The sequence below is a fragment of the Thalassophryne amazonica genome, chromosome 17, assembly GCF_902500255.1.
Source record: "Thalassophryne amazonica chromosome 17, fThaAma1.1, whole genome shotgun sequence".
Classification (NCBI taxonomy): domain Eukaryota; kingdom Metazoa; phylum Chordata; class Actinopteri; order Batrachoidiformes; family Batrachoididae; genus Thalassophryne; species Thalassophryne amazonica.
In genome coordinates, this window is record NC_047119.1 from 45,125,872 (window position 1) to 45,146,339 (window position 20,468).

At 41.9% G+C, this 20,468-nt stretch overlaps 1 protein-coding gene across 1 annotated transcript in view; it reads left to right on the top strand.

Moving 5' to 3' along the window:
- vldlr (very low density lipoprotein receptor) overlaps window positions 1–20,468 on the top strand; it is a 75,256-nt gene that overhangs the window by 31,332 nt on the left and 23,456 nt on the right. The window contains exons 3-16 of the mRNA XM_034191938.1: window positions 1,139–1,261; window positions 7,331–7,453; window positions 7,807–8,015; window positions 10,945–11,107; window positions 11,279–11,401; window positions 11,792–11,914; window positions 12,552–12,671; window positions 12,867–12,992; window positions 14,989–15,160; window positions 15,325–15,546; window positions 15,615–15,733; window positions 16,348–16,487; window positions 16,688–16,829; window positions 16,962–17,111. Coding sequence (XP_034047829.1) covers window positions 1,139–1,261; window positions 7,331–7,453; window positions 7,807–8,015; window positions 10,945–11,107; window positions 11,279–11,401; window positions 11,792–11,914; window positions 12,552–12,671; window positions 12,867–12,992; window positions 14,989–15,160; window positions 15,325–15,546; window positions 15,615–15,733; window positions 16,348–16,487; window positions 16,688–16,829; window positions 16,962–17,111 — 2,055 coding nt within the window. The remainder of the gene's footprint in view (window positions 1–1,138; window positions 1,262–7,330; window positions 7,454–7,806; window positions 8,016–10,944; window positions 11,108–11,278; window positions 11,402–11,791; window positions 11,915–12,551; window positions 12,672–12,866; window positions 12,993–14,988; window positions 15,161–15,324; window positions 15,547–15,614; window positions 15,734–16,347; window positions 16,488–16,687; window positions 16,830–16,961; window positions 17,112–20,468) is intronic.

Here is a 20,468-nt window from a genome sequence, read left to right on the forward strand (position 1 = left end):
TGTGAGCACCAGTGTCGCCACAGTTATGTTGAAAAAGTAACTTCCTTTACTGATTTCTCAATTTTAAAAGTAACTAAATTATATTAGTTACTTTCAGCAGCTGCTAACACCCCCTGCCACCTCAGCATGAAAATAACCAGTTTTGCCAGTACTCACTTTAGTCTCCCTTTCTTGACTTCAATGAACAAAGACTTTTTTATTAAAAAAACACATCTTTCTTGACCTCATTGAAATGTTGACAGGACTGTAACATTAAAACTTAGAATTTATAATCTACGCTGTTTATAAATGTAACTTAATTTTTTTTTTCTAACATTTAAACTCTTTCTCAACATTTTAATTGTTAAAATTAGTAGTAGTAGTATGAAAAATTGTCTACAAAAGTGGACCTTTAATCTAGGGTTGTGGAGGGGGAAGCAAGTCCCCCCCCTTCCCACCTGGATTAGCTCCTGGATGGCTGGCTGAGCAGGAAGAATTGACAGTGTGTATTTATGAAAAAGCATGACCAGTTTGAGAGGTAGGGAATTTGTTTTACTTTTTCAGCATTTTTGTATGTCATGCCATCCTCAGAAAGAGACTTGGGTGCATTTGGGTGGGAAAAAAAAACAAGCGTTAATGCGAGCAGAGCAGCACAGAATTGTAAAGGGGGGGGGTAAAAAAAAAACGTAAAAATGTCTTGGTAAAGCTCAGTGTAGGTGTGCTGCTCTCACCAAGCTTTGAGACAACCGTTCTCAACTCTGAGCTGCACTACAGAAAACGGATGAAAAGCTCGCGACCACGGGCTGCCGCGATCGACCCCACAATACAAACACAGTGCATTGAGAGGTTGACATCACGCTGCTGTAAAGGAATATCAGGTGTCTAGTATCGGAGCAGTTTTGTGATTACAAGTACGTACATACATACGGGATCGGACCGATACTGGTACCAGCATTGGTGCATCCCTAACGTTAACCCCAAATGGAGAACTTCAAAAGGTTTGCGTCTGCTTCGAAGGGATTGTGTGGCCACGGAGTTAATGTAGTAGAAGCATAAAAGGCCTTAATGTGCACTCAAACTATATTGCCTTTTTTAAACTAAAAATTGTTAGTTGATGGTCCTTCAATATTTTGCTTTTCTTCCCCCCCCTCCCTTTCAGTTCAGAAGACATGTGCAGAGGTGGACTTTGTGTGTCGTAACGGTCAATGTATCCCAAAGCGGTGGCACTGTGATGGTGAGCCAGACTGTGAAGATGGTTCTGATGAAAGCCAGGAAGTCTGCCGTGAGTGCTTGTACACCGAACCAAAGTAGCTGCTTGCACATTTACAGTTGGAAGCAGTTTTTGATGTGTAAACAAATGTTTCATCTTCACCTCTTGGCTAAACACAGTTGATTACTGCTGCATCAGTCATGTCAGACTTTAGATCAGATGTAACATTAGCATGGAGATGTATAACATACTTCTAAAGTCAGTGTAAACAGTTTTCACCTGTCTGTGTAATGACATATTTTCCAGAGTATGTCACAGATTGTCTGTAGTTTGAGGTCTTTTTTGTAGGGGGTAGCACTTCTGTTATTTATATAGGTCTTTCAGAGGAGTTGATGCACTATAAGGAAACGTCAATAAAAATGGAACACAACAATGTACAAAAATCCCAAATTAAAGGGCTGGTTTAATTAATAATAAAAAAATCAAATGACTTCACTTTTTTTGGTGTTCCCAAGGCTGTCAGTGTTCACCTGCACCAAATGTTAGATATGCAACTTTCTGACATTAGGCGAAGTATGCATATGTTCCAATCCCAATATGTATTTCTGACACAAAATGGTATTAGTCAGCTGAAGGTGTTGAACAGTGTTCAGCTTGTAATCTGTACTGCAGGGCTGTACTTACTGGGCGAGCCTGTTGTATCACTGTACTGTTTGACCAGCTGTAGCACATGACTCTGGCTGTAGGGAATGGAATCTGAGTGTCTGGGTTCATGTACAATGGTCCCAACTGTTTGCCTGAACAGCTGCTGTAGCTTGAATAACACAAGTGTCAGTTAAAAGTACACTGCAGTTTCACTTCAGGAACTTGTTTTGTGTGATGTAAAGGATGAAGAGGTTGCTTTACTTGGTTGGCTCCTGTGAAGTTGGCAGCACAAACCACATTCCTGAATATTCTACACGGTCACCTCTGTTTAAAATAAATGTTTGAGGTTGCTGGACAAATGTTTGACACCTTTTGCAAGAGATTAAAGGCCCAAGTCTTTAGGGGTGGGTGGCCAAGTTCGGTCCTCGAGAGCTACCTTCCTGACACTTGTCTCCCTGCTCCAACACACCTGAATCCAATGAAAGGCTCCTTAAAAGTCTGCTAGCGAGTCTTTCATTGGATTCAGGTGTGTTGGAGCAGGGAGACAACTAAGGGTGTCAGGAAGGTAGCTCTCAAAGACCGAACCTGGCCACCCCTGCCTTAGGACGTGCGTGAGACTCGGAACCAGTAATCTAAAGTGACCACTAAATGTTCTTAGTGCCACGTCTCTTATCCTTGGGTACCTGTAGAATTTTGTCAAATGAACAGTTACTTGGCAGGACTAAGATTAGAGTATCACTTGCGTTGTGACGGAATTTCAGCTATGACAACTCGGCCATATGATGCATTTGGAAAGTATTCACAACACTTCACTTTTTCCACATTTTGTCTTATTCCAAAATGGATTAAATTAATTTTTCCCTCAAAATTCTACACACAATACCCCATAAAGATGTGAAGTGTTTTGTTGTTGTTTTTTTTGCAAATTTATTAAAAATTAACAAATTTAAAAAAAAAAATCACATACACAAGTATTCACACCCTTTGCTGTGAAACTCAAAATTGAGCTCAAGTATGTCCTGTTTCCCCTGACGAGGGATGGGTTTTGATAAGATTCTAAGATCAATTCCTTATTGATACCTCTTCTGAATTTTCTGTGTACTAAATGTAGGCTTTACAGGTTTTCTATGTCAACATTTTAAATTCGTCACCGGATCCTTGATCTCTGGACATAAATAAAATCTGTAATTTTTGTCAAAAGCTTTTCCTTTCAGACATTTTGGCATGAATGTCTCTCCATACCTCTGTGCTGAGCCGGCTGCTGCACGTCAGTGCAGGACATCTCATTTTGGAGGAAAAAACATTTTTGATCAATTGCAGTTTGTTTGTATTGCGTTCAAAAAGAGGTGTCATTTGATTTAAACAGTGTTTTGCTTTGAAGTTATTAATTCTGACTGGACTCTATCATTTCAACTTGACTCGGCAGAGAGCCACGCAGCATTTAGATCTGTGTGAACAGAACAGAGGATGATTCTCATTTCTCACAAGACAGGAGTCCCAGTTAGTGACTTTAATCCACACAAAAGTGACCCATAGCTGACATACAACCCCGGGCAAAAATTATGGAATCGCCGGCCTCGGAGGATGTTCATTCAGTTGTTTAATTTTGTAGGAAAAAAAGCAGATCACAGACATGACACACAACTAACGTCATTTCAAATGGCAACTTTCTGGCTTTAAGAAATCAGGAAAAAAAAATTGTGGCAGTCAGTAACGGTTACTTTTTTAGACCAAGCAGAGGGGAAAAAAAAATATGGACTCACTCAATTCTGAGGAATAAATTATGGAATCACCCTGTAAATTTTCATCCCCAAAACTAACACCTGCATCAAATCAGGTCTGCATCTAAAAAGGAGTGATCACACCATGGAGAGCTGTTGCACCAACTGGACTGACATGAATCATGGCTCCAACACGAGAGATGTCAATTGAAACAAAGGAGAGGATGATCAAACTCTTAAGAGGGTAAATCATCACGCAATGTTGCAAAAGATGTTGGTTGTTCACAGTCAGCTGTGTCTAAACTCTGGACCAAATACAAACAACATGGGAAGGTTGTTAAAGGCAAACATACTGGTAGACCAAGGAAGACATCAAAGCATCAAGACAGAAAACTTAAAGCAATATGTCTCAAAAATCGAAAATGCACAACAAAACAAATGAGGAACGAATGAGAGGAAACTGAAGTCAACGTCTGTGACCGAACTGTAAGAAACCGCCTAAAGGAAATGGGATTTACATAACAGAAAAGCTAAACGAAAGCCATCATTAACACCTAAACAGAAAAAACAAGGTTACAATGGACTAAGGAAAAGCAATTGTGGACTGTGGATGACTGGGTGAAAGTCATATTCAGTGATGAATCTCGAATCTGCATTGGGCAAGGTGATGATGCTGGAACTTTTGTTTGGTGCCGTTCCAATGAGATTTGTAAAGATGACTGCCTGAAGAGAACATGTAAATTTCCACAGTCATTGATGATATGGGGCTGCATGTCAGGTAAAGGCACTGGGGAGATGGCTGTCATTACATCAATAAATGCACAGGTTTACGTTGATATTTTGGACACTTTTCTTATCCCATCAATTGAAAGGATGTTTGGGGATATCATTTTTCAAGATGAGAATGCATCTTGCCATAGAGCAAAAACTGTGGAAACATTCCTTGCAAAAAGACACAGGGTCAATGTCATGGCCTGCAAATAGTCCGGATCTTAATCCAATTGAAAATCTTTGGAAGTTGAAGAAAATGGTCCATGACAAGGCTCCAACCTGCAAAGCTGATCTGGCAACAGCAATCAGAGAAAGTTGGAGCCACATTGATGAAGAGTACTGTTTGTCACTCATTAAGGCCATGCCTCAGATTGCAAGCTGTTATAAAAGCCAGAGGTGGTGCCCGTCTTGCTGAACACTCTTAATTACAACCAAGATTTTTAGACATTGGTCAAGCAGGAAAAATATCAACTAGACATTGGTCAAAAGTTACTGGTCTGTGTCCTCTAACCAGTGGATTTCTCTACCCCTGCAAATGGTGTGAATACTTATGTACACGTGATTTTTGGTTTTTATTTTTAATAAATTTGCAAAAATTTCAAAAACTCCATGTTGTCATTTTGAGGGGGAAAATTAATTTACTCCATTTTTGGAATAAGGCTGTGACATAAAATGTGGAAAAAGTGAAGCACTGAATGCTTTCTGGATGCACTACCTACACATGATCAAGCATGCAGGTGCTTCAGTGGCTGCAGGAAACAAAGGACACACCCATATTTCACGTGGCTGCAGGAGATTGGTTAGTTCTGTCTAGATGTAGCTTTATTATTAAACTATCATTTTAGACTGTACTTTAGCAACTGAAAGTATAACCCTTAAAATAACTCGAACTTTCATTTACTAATTCAGACTTTACAGTTGCGTTGCTATATATATATATATATATTTGAACACACTGCGATTTTGCAAGTTCTCCCATGGAGGGGTCTGAAATTTTCATCTTAGGTGCATGTTCACTGTGAGACATAATCTAAAAAAAAATAAAAAAAATCCGGAAATCACAATGTATGGTTTTTTTGTTGTTTTTTATTATTATTTTATTTTTTTATAATGTATTTGTGTTACTGCTGCAAATAAGTATTTGAACACCTACCAACCAGCAAGAATTCTGGCTCACACAGACCTGTTAATTTTTCTTTAAGAAGCCCTCCTATTCTGCACTCTTTACCTGTATTAATTGCACCGGTTTGAACTTTTTACCTGTATAAGACACCTGTTTACACACTCAAACGCCAACCTGTCCACTATAGCCAAGACCAAAAAGCTGTCTAAGGACACCAGGGACAAAACTGTAGACCGGCACAAGGCTGGGATGGACTCCAGGACAACAGGCAAGCAGCTTGGTAGAAGACAACAACTGTTATGATTATTTATTAGAAAGTGGAAGAAACACAAGATGACTGTCAATCTCCCTCGGTCTGGGATTCCATGCAAGATCTCACTTTGTGGGGTAAGGATGATTCTGAGAAAGGTCAGAACTACACAGGAGGACCTGGTCAATGACCTGAAGAGAGCTGGGACCACAGTCACAAAGATTACAATAGTAACACATGATGCTGTCATGGTTTAAAATCCTGCAGGGCAGCAAGGTCCCCCTGCTCAAGCCAGCACATGTCCAGGCCCGTTTGAAGTTCACCAGTGACCATCTGGATGATTCAGAGGAGACATGGGAGGAGGTCATGTGGTCAGATGAGACCAGAATAGAGCTTTTTGGAATCAACTCCACTTACCATGTTTAGAGGATGAGAACAACCCCAAGAAAACCATCCCAGCCATGAAGCATGGGGGTGGAAACGTCATACTCTGGGGGTGCTCTTCTGCAAATTGGACAGGACGACTGCACCGTATTGAAGTGAGGATGGATGGGGTCATGTATTGCGAAATTTTGGCAAACAACCTCCTTCCCTCAGTAAGAGTATTGACGATGGGTCATGGCTGGGTCTTCCAGCTTGACAATGACCCCAACCACACAGCCAGGGCAACTAAGGAGGGGCTCCGTAAGAAGCATTTCAAGGTCCTGGAGTGGCCTGGCCGGTCTCCAGACCTGAACTCAATAGAAAATCTTTAGAGCGAGCTGAAACTCCAAACCTGAAAGATCTAGAGAAGATCTGTATGGAGGAGTGGACCAAAATCTCTGCTGCAGTGTGTGAAAACATGGTGAAAAACTACAGGAAACGTTTGACCTCTGTAACTGCAAACAAAGGCTACTGTACCAAATATTAACATTGCTTTTCACAGGTGTTCAAATACTTATTTGCAGCAGTAACATACAAATAAATTATTTAAAAAAATCATAGTGTTTTTTTTTTTTTTTTTTTATTATGTCTCTCACAGTGGACATGCACCTAAGATGAAAATTTTAGACCCCTCCATGATTTCTAAGTGGGAGAACTTGCAAAATCGCAGGGTGTTCAAATACTTATTTTCCTCAGTGTATGTGTATATGTATATATATGTATGTGTATATATAAAATGACAGTATCCCTAATTTGATTGAATAGACTCTGGCTTTTGTCAAAAATGTAGTGAAAAGGAAGGTTCTCAAACTGGTGACATAACAATTTGTTCATTAATGGGAATGTCTCTCTCCTTAAACCCAAAGTGTTCCCACGGGGCCAGTGCACTTCCATAATCTCTGCAATGGACAAAACTGTGGGCAAGTCTGAACGTAGTGTCCCGAGATGTCAGTTTCCAGTGGAGTGGATGAGACTGGCTCATGCAAATGGATTCAGTTAATTTTGGTTCAGATTCTGATTTGGGCTCCCTTACTTAATACTGGAAAATGACCTAGTTGAGTAAATTTGAGTCATTCTACACTTTGAAGATCACAAACTACTGCAGTGCCCATATCACCAGTGACTAGTTTCTTCTGAAAGGTAGAAGTGTTTGACTGTTACCTTTAAGCCAGTACTGGGAAACAAGACAATCATGTCTGTCTGTCTAGACACGAGGACGTGTCGTGTGAACGAGTTCAGCTGCGGACCAGGATCCACCCAGTGTATCCCAATTTTCTGGAAATGTGATGGCGAGAAGGACTGCGACAGTGGAGAAGATGAGGTCAACTGTGGTAGGTGTAAAACCTGGACATATACTCAAGAACACAGAAATGGAATATACAAACACTGGCAGATTGTTCAAGCTGAATTCTCCCAATGCTACTGGCAAAAAACAAACCTGCAATTGAAAAATTGTTTTGCAAGGTTCTTGGCTCAGTCTGGAAAGCTTTGTAAATGGGTGAAATCAACATAGTTCCTGCTGATGTTTGTTGGTGACTGTTGGCATATTTGTTCTTACAAATGTTGTTGAACAGGCTCTGTTTGGCTCCTGTCACTTGCAGGATTAATGAATTATTCCCCCCCCCCCCCCCCCCCTTGCCTGCTAACCACAGTGAGCTTTCTCTGCTTCTTGTACCACCTCCAGGCAACATCACCTGTGCCCCAAATGAGTTCACATGTGCCAGTGGCCGCTGCATTTCCCGTAACTTTGTGTGCAACGGTGAAGACGACTGCGGCGACGGCTCTGATGAGTTGGAATGTGCGCCGTCCTCCTGTGGGCCCACTGAGTTCCAGTGTGGAAACTCATCGTGTATCCCAGCCAGCTGGGTGTGTGACGATGACGTTGACTGCCAGGTAACAAACACGCCCAGGTAACACACACACAGAGGTAACAAAAGTTGCCTGTATCACTACAATACAGTTTCCTTTTTTCCCCACATTTGTAAGAGTGCATTGACTGCTGGTTGTTAGTTCTGACTGTCTCAGTGCCACTGCGCAGTTCCTGACATGAAAAAAAAAAAATGGTGCAGATTTGGGCTTCCAGAAACACCTAGATGGTCTCAAACAAGAATCTTTCAGGTCTGGGAACATGCATCGCTGTATCCAAGGATTCAAAGGAATTGTGTCATATGCACAGAAGAACATGTTCCCTGCACAATGAAATGTGTCTACTGCATTTAACCCATCCTAATTGCCAGTAGGAGCAGAAGTCGCCATTAGGTGCCCGGGGAGCAATCCGCCACACTGAGCAATCTCCAGCTCTAGAAAATGGTGTTCTGTTGCATTTAGGTAATACTTGGGTATTTCCTTGACCTTCTACAGTTCCAAAATGTTGTAGCTGACACTACTTCACAATGCATGCAGGATTCAAGGATCCTTCAAAGCGACTTAGATTAGATAGAACTTTATTGATTCCTTGGGAAGACTCCCTCAGGGAAATTGAGGACTTGGAAGACTAGTTGTCAAGTCTCAAAACCATATAAGACAGGAACCACTTGGATGCTAATTGTCTTGTTGGCATTGACAGAGACTGACTGGACTAATCTAGGCTACCTTGTAGTCAAAATAGAGAAAAAATTCCGATGCCTATGTTCTCTTAAATGGTCATATGGCTGACTAAATGCATGTTGATATGCTTCCGAAGTGTATTTCTGCCAGTGATTGATTTAAAATAATGTATTGAGAAACACAAACAGTGCAGATGACTTTTGCTAGACAATTTAGCTTTGAAAGTTAAGTAAAAACATGAGAAATCTTACAGCCCGGTGACACTGCATATGATTCCTGAATGGAGGCGGGAAAAAGTCACAAATTGTCAAAGGTAGGCACAAACAAAATGCGACTCTAGCCACTGCTGGAGCAGTGTGTCTGCATCCTGCTCTGCATTCCAGGACTCAGCTCTGGGCTGGAGTGCTGTAGCACCTGAGTCCTGGAGAAGCCGCAAAGAGAAGCATATGATCTGAACCACTGTGGAGATCTGTGCCCATGTCGGTGGATCCACCTGCTCTAGTTGCTTGTCCAGAACAACAGAGGAATCATCTCCTTCATCAGATTCCTCATTGTCAGACTGACTACATGCTGTGTGCTCCATCTTGCTCCAATTTATAAAAATAAAAAAAACTGAAGCATTTGCTCAACATTCATAAGTTGCCTTATTTTTTAACTAAACAAAAAAGGCTGCTGTATCACTGTATTACATTACTAAGCCTTATATTGAATTATAACAGAAAACTGTCAAAAGGGGAATAAAAATAAATGTAAAGATAATTGAATATATCAGCAGTAAACTGAGCAAAATAAGCACATGCAGGAGGCGATTGCTGTTGCTGCTGCATTCAAGCACTGTCAGAAATGACAACTCCTTTTGTTTCGAATTCAGCAGGAGTGTGGTTTTCAGTTTATTTTTGGTAAAATAATTCATTGTATTCACACAAGATTAATTCTATATAAGGTGCTTATGCCCAGTGAAGCTGACTCCCCCCCCCCCCCCACAGATTAAAAAAAAAAAAAAAAAAAATCCAAGCAAACAGGCTGAGTTTGCCCTGTAATTTCTAACGGTACGTGAACGCAGCTACGCTCACAAACTGGCTTCTGCACTGTATGAAAACACTCAGCTGGTCAAACAAAGTCGAACTAAATGCTAACGTTACAAAAAGTATAAGAAACCGTCAAGAATGACAGCAAAAAGAATAGACAAATTGAGGTTTTCTGTAGCATTCATTCAGATTTTTCGACAGTTTAAAAATCCTGAAGCGCCAGCTGCAGGAACGAAGCTGCGTGAAGGTTAAACGATGCCAACAACAGGACTGTTGTTTCATTTGGGCTTCGCTGCCTATTAAGTGCTGTGTGACCGGGCCTTAAACCTGCAATCAGATCAAGTGTGAAAATGCTGTCCCCCATGGGGGGAACAAAAACCTCATTTGACTCGCACTGAATTTGCACATTAAGCAACAAAACTGTTCTGACGTGCTGCAGTTAACCACCACATAAATTTAACCCTGGGCACAAACTCACACTGGTTCTGCAAGTTCCATTTCCCACCTCTCACACACAATGATGCATGTTCACGTGTTTTTCTGAATTGGTGTCTTCCTGGCTGTGGTTATGACTGCTCAACAGTGCAAACAAAAGATGCATGCAGATGGCGTTGACTGTAAACATTATTCCTTTTTTTCCACAATCACCTCTGACTCGCACTCCTAATTAAACTCCTCTGACATGAGTCACTGACGCCTTAAGATGATGAAACAGTGAGAAATGTCTTGCTGCTGTTCATTCTGATGGTTTAAACTGTAATCACATGAAGCCTGACATCTTAACAGAAACTGTTAAGTTTCTGCCCTAGTTGAACACACCTGTCAGTTTGTGTTCAGAAAATGGATAAAACTGCAACTTGTGCAGCTTCATGTTTTTGTTTAGTCTACATTGAACCTTCTGTTGTCAGTCCTGTGAGTGAACAAGTGTCACCATTTATTTCAGCACTACACTTCAGTCAAATGCTGGTTTTTAATATTAAATTCAAACATGAATGAGCAACACATCAAAATACAACTTAAGTTTCCAATTCTTCTAATCAATAGTATTGAGGGGTTTTGTTCTTTTCATCCCAGCCATTCAGTTTATCTGTCAGGTTAAAAGGAACATTACCACATCTGTTTAACTTTTTTAGACTTAAAATATTTCATTAATCTTGTAAAGTACAACTACTGGCTAATTAACAGGAACCGATTAAGTAGTCGGCTGTGGTACTATAAAACAATTTGCAATAAATTGCTGCTCTCAGGACCAGTCAGACGAGTCTCCAGCTCGTTGCGGCCGCCACCCAACGCCACCGGCTAAATGTCTGTCCAGTGACATGCAGTGTCGCTCAGGGGAGTGCATTCACAAGAAATGGAGGTGTGACGGCGACCCCGACTGCAAGGACGGCAGCGACGAAGCAAACTGTCGTATGTACACGTTTGACTTGTGCTTTGATGCATTTTAAAAATGCAGCAGTTGATCTTCTCTGACATGTTTGATGGGTCATCACTCACCAGCTGCTGATCATATTGTCAGTCTCCTGACTGCAGAGCGTTCAGCATTGGTTGTTTTGTAACTGATATGTTTGTGGTTGTCAGCTGTTCGCATATGTGGACCAGATCAGTTCAAGTGTGATGATGGGAGCTGCATCATGGGCAGCAGGCAGTGTAATGGCCTCAGGGACTGTGCAGATGGCTCAGATGAAGTAAACTGCCGGAATGGTAAGTGTTTAGGGCACAGTCTCCACCTGGTGGCGATGCAGAAACATGTCTGATTTCTTACTCTCACTGCAGGGTGTCCTAAGTTGACAGGTTTTCATTTTAAGCATCCACGAGGAGCTGTAGGTCTGTGAACCCTTAAAACGAGAATAGCTACCAAAGTAAACTACTGCTGAAGTATTCTGTTGAATCAGAAATTCCATGTGTACATGGAAGTGTCTTGTATTTCTTTACAAGAAATGACATCCTGGCATGCAGGATGGTTTTAAAGCTAATTGCACTTTTTAATAAGACTTTTTTTTTTTTTTTTTTTGCACATTTTCATAAAACTGCATGCATTCAAATATTGGCATTGACGTGTCCAGATGCACGGCTTTCACGGTCTCTTTGCAGCTACTCACTGTAATGGACCAGAGAAGTTTAAGTGCCGCAGTGGGGAATGCATCGAGATGTCGAAAGTGTGCAACAAGGTCAGAGATTGTTCTGACTGGAGCGACGAACCAATCAGTGAATGCAGTAAGTAAATGCCATTTCTAGTTTTTAAATCTGAGTTGAAAAAATTGTTTATGGTTTTGCAGTGCACACTGGAACTCAACGAGCCATGTATACCAACCTGCACTTTGATTTCAGGATGTAGGCTTACTATATTTTTTTGGAGTTAGGTTTATTATTATTTTAATTAACTAGTTTATACTCCAGTGCAGCTTGTCTATAATGCACTCATGCTTTTTTGTACTTCCACACACCAGAGGCTTTGCCTGCAGCTAAGCAAATCATGCCTTCACCTGACCCTGTCCTCCATCCATATGGGGTCAAAACTCATGTAATCTATTGTCTGATCAATGTTTGTCTACTGTAATTCTTAGTACATGACAAACTATAGTATTTCTTGTGAATACTTTCAAAAAATAAATGCGACTTGTACTCGAGGAAATAGAGGGGAACATGTAGGAGCTGCCCTAGCTTCTGAGTCTTCAAAGTGAAACGTCTCTTGAACCAGCTTGTGGATTTCAGTGGAACTTTAATGGTAATGCCATGTAGTGCATAAAGGAAAATGATTCTGGTCTGACATCTTAAAGAGAAGACTACTGAACTTATGGTTTTGTAATGCATCATATTTGTAGCATTATTTATTTTTATGGCAAATTCTCAGATGTGAACGAGTGTCTTCTGAACAATGGTGGCTGCTCTCATCTGTGCAAAGACTTGACAATTGGCTTTGAGTGTTACTGTACACCTGGACTGCAGCTCATCGACCACAAGACCTGTGGAGGTAAATCATGCCTGCACTGTAATGTAGTGCTGGTGCATATTTTAATTTAGTATGCACTTGGTGCAACTAATGTGCTTTTAAGCTTAAAATCCTTTGTGTGTGCCTAATTTGATAGTTTCAGTCTCTGGTAGGATTTCTGTTTTTTTGCGGCACAGTTCCACTTCTTGTTTTCTTTTTTCTTTTTTTTCTGTGCAGATATCAATGAGTGTCTGAATCCAGGGATCTGCAGTCAGATCTGCATCAACCTGAAAGGAGGATACAAGTGTGAATGTCACAACGGGTACCAAATGGATCCAACCACTGGAGTCTGCAAAGCAGTTGGTGGGTTTAATACAGCAGGTTTTGTTCTGTGAAGTGACAGTGTGGAGATTATTGGCTGCTTGTTGCAAAGTGTGGGTGTGTCTTTTTTGTTGTTGTTGTCTTGCCTTCCCCTTCCTGTAATTTTTTTTTTTTTGACAGTTTGTCATGCTTCTTGGTCTAAAATGCAAAGAAAACTCGTAGCCCTATTCTCACCTTTGGCAATAAGTCCTCATCATGCACTGCCAATCATCTTTTAATAAGACCTCCTTTATAATTTTAAATGTTAAGTCTCTTTTGTATGGTAGTTTGGGCATATGTTCATTTTTTCAGAAACCTCCTTTCCTAGTTATCACAAGGCACAACCAAATACTGGAAATCTGCAGGTCGCTCACTGGCAAACTGTATATAAAGGTGTGATGGTGGACAGATGTCAAAGTCTCAGATTTATTTCCAGACAAAAAGTTTAATTGCACATACAGTGCATCTCGACAGTATTCAGTGCTTCACTTTCGTAACATTTTATGTGATACTTTTATTCCAAAATGGAGTGAATTCATTTTTCCCCCAAATTCTACTCACAATATCCCATTATGACTTTTTTGTTTTGAAATTTTTGCAGATTGAACTAAAAGCCCACGTACATAAGTATTCACACCCTTTGCTTAATACTTTGTTGATGTACCTTTGGCAGCAATTACAGCCTCGAGTCTTGTATGTGATACCACAAGCTTGGCGTATCCATCTTTGGGCAGTTTTGCCCATTCCTCTTTGTAGCACCTCTCAAGCTCCATCAGGTTGTATGGGGAGTGTCTGTGCACAGCCATTTTCAGGTGTCTGGTTGGGCCACTCAGAGTTGTCCTAAAGTCACTTCTTTGATATCTTGGCTGTGTGCTTAGGGTCACTGTCCTGCTGAAAGATAGAACAGTCACCCCAGTCTGAGGTCAAGAGCGCTCTGGAGCAGGTTTTCATCCAGGGTGTTTCTTGGCATTTCTGCATTCATCTTTCCCTAAATCCTGACTACTCTGTTCCTTCTGTTGGAAAAACATCCCCACAGCATGATGCTGCCACCACCATGCTTCACTGTAGGGGTGCTGCCTGGATTCCTCCAAACGTGATGCCTGGCATTCACGTCAGAGTTCAATCTTTGTCTCAACAGACCAGAGAGTTTTGTTTCTCATGGTTTGAGAGTCGTTCTGGTGCCTTTTGGCAAAATCCAAGTGGGCTGCCATGTACGTTTACTAAAGAGTGGCTTCCATCTGGCCACTCTACCATAGAGGCATGACTAATGGATTGTTGTCCTTCTGGAAGGTTCTCCTCTCTCCACAGAGGAATGCTGGAGCTCTGACAGTGACAGTCAGGTTCTTGTTTACTTCCCTGAGTAAGGTCCTTCTCCCCTGAATGCTCAGTTTAGACAAGCGACCAGCTCTAGGAAGAGTCTGGTGGAGCCAAACATCTTCCATTTACAGATGATGGAGGCCACTGTGCTCTTTGGGACCTTCAAAGAAGCAGAAATGTTTCTGTACCCTTCCCCAGATTTGTGCCCGGAGACGGTCCTATCTAGGAGGTCTACAGACAATTCCTTTGACTTCATGTTTGGTTTGTTCTGACATGCACTGTCAAATGTGGGACCTTATATGTACACAGGTGTGTGCCTTTACAAATCATGAATCAACTGAGTTTACCTCAGACTCCATTTAAGCTGTAGAAACATCAAGGATGATCGGTGGAAACAGGATGCACCTGAGCTCAATTTTGAGCTTCATCGTAAAGGCTGTGAATATTTATGTATATGTGATTTCTTAGTTTGTTTTCTTTAATACACTTGCAAAAATTTACTTTTTTGTTGTCTTTATGGGGTATTGTGTGTAGCATTTTGAGGAAATAATTTCATCCACTTTGGAATGAAGCTGTAACAATGGGGGGGAAAGTGAAGCCCTGTGAATGCATTCCAGATGCACTGTAGTCTAGCAGATACACAAGTGAATTGTTCCACTCACTTTCTCTTTTTGTCAATCAGGAAAGGAGCCTTCCCTGATCTTCACTAACCGTCGCGATATCAGACGTCTGGGTCTAGAAAGGAAGGAATACACTCAACTTGTGGAACAGCAACGGAACACAGTGGCTCTGGATGCAGATTACAACCAGCAGATGATATTTTGGGCTGATCTGGGCCAGAAGGCAATCTATAGGTAGCTTTTAATATATATATATATATATATATATATATATATATATATATATATATATATATATATATATATATATATATATATATATATATATATATAATTAGCAACTGAATCAGCATTTTCTCCTTGATTGCTTGAACAATAATCAGTGTCATCTCTTCCAGCACTGTTCTGGACAAACGAAATGTCAGCATTCACAACAAAGTGATAGACAATGTACAGACTCCTGTGGGAGTAGCTGTGGACTGGATTTATAAGAACCTGTACTGGTCGGATCTTGGCACCAAAACAATCTCTGTTGCCAATTTTAATGGGACAAAGCAGAAGATTCTGTTCAAAGAGGGCCTGAAAGAACCTGCTTCTATTGCTGTGGATCCACTGTCCGGGTGCGTGCACATCATTATGTTGGACACTGAGCCGTTTGGGGCAGATATTAAGTGTTTCCATCCTGTAGGTTCCTGTACTGGTCTGACTGGGGTGAACCAGCGAAGATTGAGAAATCTGGCATGAATGGGGCATCTAGACAAGTTCTCGTGGCAACAGACATCCAGTGGCCAAATGGAATCACCCTGGGTATGAACAGTTTGAAGAGAAAGTGTTAGATTGTACACTTCAAACATACAAAAAGTAAAGCTTTCTTTACCTGCATGGATGCAAAATTTAGTTATTTCCGACAGGGCAGTGTTTCTTACACCTGCAAGTGTGCGCAGAAGGCCAGCAAATTTGATTTACAAAATCATGTGAAGGCAATTCCCCCCAAGCCTCCTGCTTTCAAAATTACTCTAAAAAGTGGCATAAACGGAGCTGAGCACTAAAGTGTATCATGACTAGAGCAGATCTCTAGTATTTCTAAACTAGAACACCATGCTCAGAGCTCAAACCTCCACTAACACTACTTTCCAATTCCACAAATTTTTACCTTGGAAAAATGTTAGAAGTGCCATTTCATAAGCTTAATTTAAACGTGATCAAATGCCAGGAGTATTTACTTCATGCACTTGAATCAAAATTTCTCTTGTTGTTGTTGTTATCAAGGCCCCCCCCCCCCCCCCCCCAACTTTTACAGTTTCTGAATTCTTTTTCAGATAATTTTCACAGAACATTGGTTATCTCTGCTATCTGCAATTTGTACAAAATTACTTCTCAAAATCACTGCTCACTTTTTTCCCTCTTTCTGCCCATCACAGATCTGATCAAAGGCCGGCTGTACTGGGTAGACTCTAAGCTGCACATGCTCTGCAGTGTCGACTTAAATGGAGACAACAGGAAGAAAGTGCTGCAGTCTCCAGACTACCTTGCTCACCCCTTTGCTCTCACTGTTTTTGAGGTACAGCAGCTGGAAAAAATAAAACTCAGACTTTTTTTTTTTTTTTGATGCAGCATAGTTGTCAGTAAAATGGTGCTGCAGCTGAGCTGTGCAGTAAAAACATTAAGTAAACATGCAACCATTGTGCAAATGTAACTTTAATTCACTAGAAACGGTGTTGCTCTGAGATGTTCTAGGATTGATCCTGCATTCTTTTGCAGGATAGAGTCTTCTGGACAGATGGCGAAAACGAGGCAATCTATGGTGCAAATAAATTCACGGGTGCTGAGGTAGTGACGTTAGCCAGCAACCTGAATGACCCTCAAGACATCATCGTCTACCACGAACTGATCCAGCTGTCGGGTAAGAATTGGAGATGGTTTTGTCCTGTAAACAGTTTGCTGACATCAGAATGGGTTAAACTCAGGTCGCTGTTCTCAGTGGACTTGAATTTTTTTTTTTTTTTTTCCCCTCCTCCTCCCCATTTGGATGCAGGTACAAACTGGTGTGCAGAGAGAGGAGAGAATGGTGGCTGCAGCTACATGTGTCTGCCTGCACCACAGATCAACAAACACTCTCCAAAATATTCCTGCGTGTGCACGGAGGGGCAGGAGCTCGCTGCTGACGGCTTGCGCTGCAAACCTGGTGAGTCACAGCTTCACACTAAATTATATGCTTGCCACAGATGCAATGTCTTTTCACAAAACTGGAAAAATCTTTCTTCTGCTGACAGTTCTAAGATGGGTTTTGAACCATAGCTGTAAGATTAACATTTGACCAGGGCTGTCAAAATTCCGCTAATCCGAGGAATTCCGTGGATTTCATTGGGGGTGGGGGGAGTTAGTGTTGTACTCTAATTGTGATCGTCACCGTGTGTGGTTGTTTTTTTTTTTTTTTTTTTTATTGTATTTTACACTCAACAAAAATATAAATGCAACACTTTTGGTTTTGCTCCCATTTTGTATTAGATGAACTCAAAGATCTAAAACGTTTTCCACATACACAATATCACCATTTCCCTCAAATATTGTTCACATACCAGTCTAAATCTGTGATAGTGAGCCCTTCTCCTTTGAGATAATCATCCCACGTCACAGGTGTGCCATATCAAGATGCTGATTAGACACCATGATTAGTGCATAGGTTGCCTTACACTGTCCACAATAAAAGGCCACTCTGAAAGGTGCAGTTTCATCACACAGCACAATGCCACAGATGTTGCAAGATTTGAGGGAGCGTGCAATTGGCATGCTGACAGCAGGAATGTCAACCAGAGCTGTTGCTCGTGTATTGAATGTTCATTTCTCTACCATAAGCCGTCTCCAAAGGCGTTTCAGAGAATTTGGCAGTACATCCAACCAGCCTCACAACCGCAGACCACGTGTAACCACACCAGCCCAGGACCTCCACATCCACCATGTTCACCTCCAAGATCGTCTGAGACCAGCCACTTGAACAGCTGCTGAAACAATCGGTTTGCATAACCAAAGAATTTCTGCACAAAGTGTCAGAAGCCGTCTCAGGAAGCTCATCTGCATGCTCGTCGTCCTCATCGGGGTCTCGACCTGACTCCAGTTCGTCGTCATAACCGACTTGAGTGGGTAAATGCTCACATTCGCTGGCGTTTGGCACGTTGGAGAGGTGTTCTCTTCACGGATGAATCCCAGTTCACACTGTTCAGGGCAGATGGCAGACAGGGTGTGTGGCGTCGTGTGGGTGAGCGGTTTTCTGATGTCAGTGTTGTGGATCAAGTGGCCCATGGTGGCAGTGGGGTTATGGTATGGGCAGGCGTCTGTTATGGACGAAGAACACAGGTGCATTTTATTGATGGCATTTTGAATGCACAGAGATACCGTGACGAGATCCTGAGGCCCATTGTTGTGCCATCCAAGAACATCACCTCATGTTGCAGCAGGATAATGCACGGCCCCATGTTGCAAGGATCTGTACACATTCTTGGAAGCTGAAAATGTCCCAGTTCTTGCATGGCCGGCATACTCACCGGACATGTCACCCATTGAGCATGTTTGGGATGCTCTGGACCGGCATATACGACAGCGCGTGCCAGTTCCTGCCAATATCTAGCAACTTTGCACAGCCATTGAAGAGGAGTGGACCAACATTCCACAGGCCACAATTGACAACCTGATCAACTCTATGCGAAGGAGATGTGTTGCACTGCATGAGGCAAATGGTCACACCAGATACTAACTGGTATCCCCCCCCCCCAAATAAAACAAAACTGCACCTTTCAGAGTGGACTTTTATTGTGGACAGTCTAAGGCACACCTGTGCACTAATCAGCATCTTGATATGGCACACTTGTGAGGTGGGATGGATTATCTCAGCAAAGGAGAAGTGCTCACTATCACAGATTTAGACTGGTTTGTGAACAATATTTGAGGGAAATGGTGATATTGTGTATGTGGAAAAAGTTTTAGATCTTTGAGTTCATCTCATACAAAGTGTTGCGTTTATATTTTTGTTGTTTTTTTTTTTTAATGCCTATCGCAACATGTTTTTGTTTATGATGTCGTGCAAGTTTTACGAGGTCTGTTAGAAAAGTAACGGACCTCTTTATTTTTTGCAAAAACTATATGGATTTGAATCATGTGTGACTGCATCAGCCAAGCTTGAACCTTTGTGCGCATGCGTGAGTTTTTTCACGCCTGTCGGTTGCGTCATTCACCTGTGACCACGCCTTGTGGGAGGCGTGGTCCAGCCTCCTCGGCGGATTTTCATTGTCAGGCAGTTGGCTGATCGACTGCCGCTTTGCTTCATCAAAAAATTTTTCAGAAAGTGTGAGAGACAGCCAAGTGGAAACCATTTGGAAAATTCAGATGGCTTTCGGTGAAGATTTTATGGGGATCACACAGATTAAGGACAATTACAACTGGATTAAAGACGGATGGCGCACCGAGCGGCGATCGACAGGCTCAAACAACCAGATCATTTCCAAAGTGAACGCTTTGTTGATCCGGGACATCGTCTGACTACCAGAGAAATGGCAAGACAGCTGGACATAGCACTTTTTCGGCACATTCCACTGTTACAAGAGTTTTTGTAATGGAAAGAGGAGCGGAGAAATTCGCGCGTCGGGACGGAGGCACAGGGCACAGAACAAAAAGCAACGCCGTGATGAAGCCTCACAGGACATGTTGTGGCATGTCCAGCTCGTTCACAATTTCTCGGATAGTCACACAACTGAAAAGCCGTCTGAATTTTCCGAATGGTGCAAGAGCTGGGCATGTTAGGGCTTGTCATGTGAGACCAACACGGAGGTGCTTTCGCCATGAACGGCTCCGTGGCTCCTCCTCTCTAACCCTAACACCACCACCCCCCCACGGTGTGTGGAGCTTTACTAACAAACAAGTCAAACTAACACCGGTGTGAGAGTGGAGTTCTAAAGCACATGCTCTGGATGCTTCCCGCCTCCCTCCCGGTTGGCCTGGTAGCCAAAAGCATCATCATAGTTTTTCCTCACTAAAGTGTTCCAAACGTTTATCCTGTTTTACAGCCATCAGATGGACTGAATGGAAACTGTAGTGTATTGTGCACCTGCAGAATAAAGACTAATCTTGTTAGTGAGAAGTGATACTCTTCACTGTAGGGGTTACTCTATAATGGAACTCAAAGCACCATTCAGAGACTTGTAGAACCAAGTGGAATTTTCCTTCAGGCTGAACAGCCTCAGACCTGAATGAATCTGTTCAGGAGACTTTCTGGCTCCATGTCACTGTTAATACAGTGACATGGAGCCTCTTAACACAAAAATAACTTCACGCTTTAATGGCTGGAGGTGAATATACTACCCCAAAATATATACAAAAATAAAAAACGACACAGCCAGGAAACATATGCCAAATGTCACGAACGAAGTGACAAGAATAACCACAACCACTTACTTATGGATGGAAATATTATCTCCCATGTTCCTCCTTTTGTGGCTTTGCCAACATACACAGCTTTCTGGCATATTCCACCTGTTTCTTGCCGAGACTA